Raw genomic sequence first — 4,393 nt, 5'->3', positions numbered from 1 at the left:
TCTCATGTAGTATGTTATGTGCTTTGTCCTGTAAATGTGTTATTTTGTGTTGCAATAAATAAAAAAAAAAATATATATATAAATTGTTAAATATAATTATGACATATGATAGATATCAGAAGCCAGATGTCACAATCACCTGATGCTTGAGTTAAACACAGAAATGTGGAAATTTTTGTTGTTTACATAAAGGTTAAACTTACATCCATGTATGTGCTTTAGTGGCCATTGATATGGAAGGGGATTTTTTTGTGAGTGGAGGAGGACTGAGCTCCAGGTTCCGTGTTGGTAAAATCACCTTCCACTGGGGGCGCTGCAACGCAACCTCAGATGGGTCTGAACACAGCCTGAATGGGATGAAATACCCTCTGGAGGTAAAGAAATATACATCTGTTTGTCTAGCCATCAACACAATTACAGTTCATACATTTGTCTACCAGTTCAGCTGTTTCTTGCTCATTCAGATGCAGATCTACTGTTATGATCCAGATGACTTCCAAAGTCTTGATGAGGCTGTAAGCGAAGGAGGGAGGATCTCTGCTTTAGCTGTGCTATTTGAGGTAGGTCAACATGTGATCCAGTGTTAGGGATCAATCGTTTCCTCCTTAACTAACGTAAAGTAAGGCAATTAATGCCTTTCTATGAAATCCACAGGAGAGATACTGTATGTTTTTCTCCACAGATCAGCCTGGAAGACAATGAGAACTTTGTTCCTATCATGGAGGCCGTCAGCACTGTCAGCAGGTTTGGTATGTCACTTCAACAAAACAGCTGTGGGTCGTCACTATAAAAATAACCATGTAGCTGGGTGCAGATTATAACATACAATAATAAACCCTTCAATTTGATGACATGTTGTGGCAATGGCAAACATACTGTAGTGCCTGTAGTGACTCTAAAATGCCCATAGAAGTGAATGTGAGAGTGAATGGTGACCTGTCCAGGTTGTACTACACTTCTCACCCAGTGTCAGCTGGAATTTGCTCTAGTTTCCTGTGACCAAGGATTAGTGATGTAGCTGATGGAGGGATGATTTTATATTCATCAGCTATAAGGTATAATTGTGTTCAGGAGAATGTTTGTGGTTAATCAACAAAGAGAGCAGCAGAATAATAGTGTTTGTCTAGTGGTATTAAAGAGCCCATGGCATGCTTTTCCTTGTTTTCTGACTTATCTACAATGTTACAACAGTAAATTATCATCTTAAACGTGACCTAAAGCTCAAAAAATGAATGTGTACATGCTGTATGTTCTAGTACTTCTATGCAGAAGCAACTTAGTTTATACAAGTCTTACAAACTCTCGCTCAGGGGACTTTTCTAATGAAATAAAGCATTGAGTGATAGTTTAAAGGGTTTCTTTGAATGGTCATAATCTCTAGGCAGTTGCACATTCAAGTGAGCTTGCCTGACATTCACAGGTGCCACTATAAAAGTGGAATTTTTAAACTGCACACATTTTTGTGGATATATTTTATCTCCTGCTGCCTGCATTGTGACCAATGGATGTGGGGAAAAATACAGGGCCTGACATTATAGCATATCTGGGAATGTTCATGTATAGGGACCAGTGACGTGCGGTCAGGGGAGGCAGGTGAGGCAGAGCCTCCCCTGTCAATCTTGAAAAGAAAAAAAAGTTAACCATAAAATATAATAAATGTTAATATTTGTCGGCTGGTGTGTGTTGTAGGCCTTTTTGCCATTCGAAGCCGATGTTGAAGGAATTTTTTTCAATAAAGAATAGCAGAATTTCCATATGTCCCGTTCAAATACATTGGGGAGATACGCCGTGAGGCAGCACTTTGCTGTGCCTCTTGGTGGATCGTGTAATCCTCACAAACTGTATGCGATGCAAATAGTGTGTCGCTGTCTTTCTATATATTGCAAATAAAATGCTTTCAAACACTGATTATATGCTCTGCCTTGCCATAATCTGGATAATGTATAAAATGTAGTTCTGTAACGTGTTTAGGCTCGCAGATTAACCATAAAACCCAGTAAAAAAGTTACTCGGTGAGGCAAACAGTACCCCTGCCTCAAGGAACATTTGTTTTAATATTGGATTCGAACGGTAAAAGGGTTTGTAATACATACCAGCTGACAAATGGATTTCGTGTACAAGTAAAGGTAAGACCATAAACTTTTATTATTTCTAGTTAGAAATAAGCTCAATTGGAATAAATTTTAACCTCAAATTAAATATGGGTCACGTTTGTGTGAAGAATGCTGATATGAGATATAAAACATAACGCCTTGTTAACAATTTGTTAACGGTTCATTTGTATTTGTAAATCTGACTGTAAAAGAGTCAGTGCCTCACCAGCTGTCAACCTCACCGCACGTCACTGATAGGGACCTGCTGTTTTACCTGACTGGGCCTAACCTACAAACAGCACTCCATGGCAGTGAATGATCAGCTCATCATTGCTGAATTTCCCTGGAGCACAGTATCATTTTGACCTAATTTCTTTGAGCTTTAGGTCACATCCAAGATCATAATTCACCATTGTAACATTGTAGATAAGTCAAAAAACAAGAAAAAGCTCTTTAATGCCTTGTTTCTGTGACATGCTCTTTAAAGAAAAATGAAATCAAAATGTGGTGTTTTTGTAATCAAATAAAGCAGGCAACTAACAAGCAGCTTGTGTCAAAATATTTGCTATTTGCTGTTTTGGCATTCTGTTGCTGACTTGGTCTTTTTTTTTTTTACCCAGGTAAGAGCAGTTCAGTGGAAGCTTTCACCTTGCGGTCTTTGCTGCCTAATAACACAGATAAATATTACATATACAATGGCTCACTGACAGCTCCTCCTTGCTCTGAAATGGTGGAATGGATCGTCTTTAAATACACTGTGGCCATATCAGAAACACAGGTCAGTAAATTTTATTATGCACACACATGCATCTAGCTGGACATACACTGACATAATGCATTCTTTAGCCCAGGGGTCTCCAACCTTTTATACTCAGAGAGCTACTTTGAATAAAATTGAAGTGGCTGAGAACTCCTCATGTTTTATATTAGGCTACTAGTTACATTTAATTGTATATTGTGTCAAAACTTTCAAACTGATTTCCAAACAAAACCAGTTCAATAACCTAATTGTTTTATGTACACAGTTATCAAATATTAATATCCAACACTTTTTGTATCAAAAACATTAAAAACCTCAGTCATCACATCAGATTTCCAAGCTTATATGCATCTCCTTTCAAATCTAAACCTTATTTTATCGAAAATGGTTATGGAGATAGTTGCCCGTGGCTGTGATGGAGAGGAGGAGCAGGTAGAGATAGCTAGGTTTTGATGGGGTAAACAGGTAAAAATCCAAAAAGACAAACTGGAGGCACGAGGAAAACACAAAGAGACGAGGAACAAAAATAGCGCTGGTTGTCGGCATAAGAATCGTGACAAACTGGCAAGGGAGTGGTATGTGAGCAGAGTATAAGTAGGGTGAAGGACTAAGTGAATGCAGCTGGTGTTAATTAAGGAATGTGTGGCAGGTGTGCAATGTGGAGTGAACCGAGACTGAAAAAGCAAGAGAAGGAGGCAAGAGAGGCAGGTGCAGCCGAGCAAACCTGACAGGGGCATGATCTGGTACCAAAAGACCTATAATGCAAAGACAACACAAAGTGGCACTAAAACATCAATCAGTGTGATTTCAGGCTAAATATGTTTTAGGACCTTGGTAAACTGTTGAATTTGGATTAATTCATCTGGGTAATAACTATATGTACTGTAGCAGAATAATGGAAAGTGAATGAGGTCATGCCAGTGGTTGTGTGTATGTTGTGTGCACATATTTGTGTGTGTGTTTATTGGTGTTTACGTGATTCAAAAAGGAATGGCAAGGCATGACATGGGCACACTGCAGCTAACTGAAAATAGAGCAGTGCTATCTCTCTGCCTCAGCCTGGCACCAACACAAGGCTCTTAAACACACTCATACAGTGGGGCAAATAAGCATTTGATACACTGCCGATTTTTCAAGTTTTCCCACGTACAGAGAATGGACAGTTCTGTAATTTTCATCGTAGGTACACCTCAACTGTGAGAGACAGAATCTACAAAAAAATTCTAGAAAATCACATTGTTAGATTTTTAAATAATTTATTTCCATTTTATTGCATGAAATAAGTATTTGATCACCTACCAACCAGCAAGAATTCTGGCTCTCACAGACCTGTTAGTTTGTCTTTAAGAAGCCCTCCTATCCTCCACTCATTGCATGTATTAATTGCACCTGTTTGAACTTGTCACCTGTATAAAAGACACCTGTCCACACACTCAATCTATCAGACTCCAACTTCTTCACTATGGGCAAGACCAAAGAGCTGTCTAAGGACACTAGGGACAAAATTGTAGACCTGCACAAGGCTGGGATGGGCTACAGG

The 4,393-nt window shown here is 38.9% G+C and overlaps 1 protein-coding gene across 1 annotated transcript in view; it reads left to right on the top strand.

Annotated features, from left to right (window-relative positions):
* The window catches only part of ptprz1b (protein tyrosine phosphatase receptor type Z1b), an 84,940-nt gene that overhangs the window by 43,382 nt on the left and 37,165 nt on the right, over positions 1-4,393 (top strand). The window contains exons 4-7 of the mRNA XM_020601530.1: positions 223-374; positions 465-560; positions 683-749; positions 2,714-2,871. Coding sequence (XP_020457186.1) covers positions 223-374; positions 465-560; positions 683-749; positions 2,714-2,871 — 473 coding nt within the window. The remainder of the gene's footprint in view (positions 1-222; positions 375-464; positions 561-682; positions 750-2,713; positions 2,872-4,393) is intronic.

Source organism: Monopterus albus, unplaced genomic scaffold (genome assembly GCF_001952655.1).
Source record: "Monopterus albus unplaced genomic scaffold, M_albus_1.0 scaffold51.1, whole genome shotgun sequence".
NCBI classification, from domain to species: domain Eukaryota; kingdom Metazoa; phylum Chordata; class Actinopteri; order Synbranchiformes; family Synbranchidae; genus Monopterus; species Monopterus albus.
Note: the sequence above shows the minus strand (reverse complement) of the source record. Positions and strands in the feature narration are given on the sequence as shown.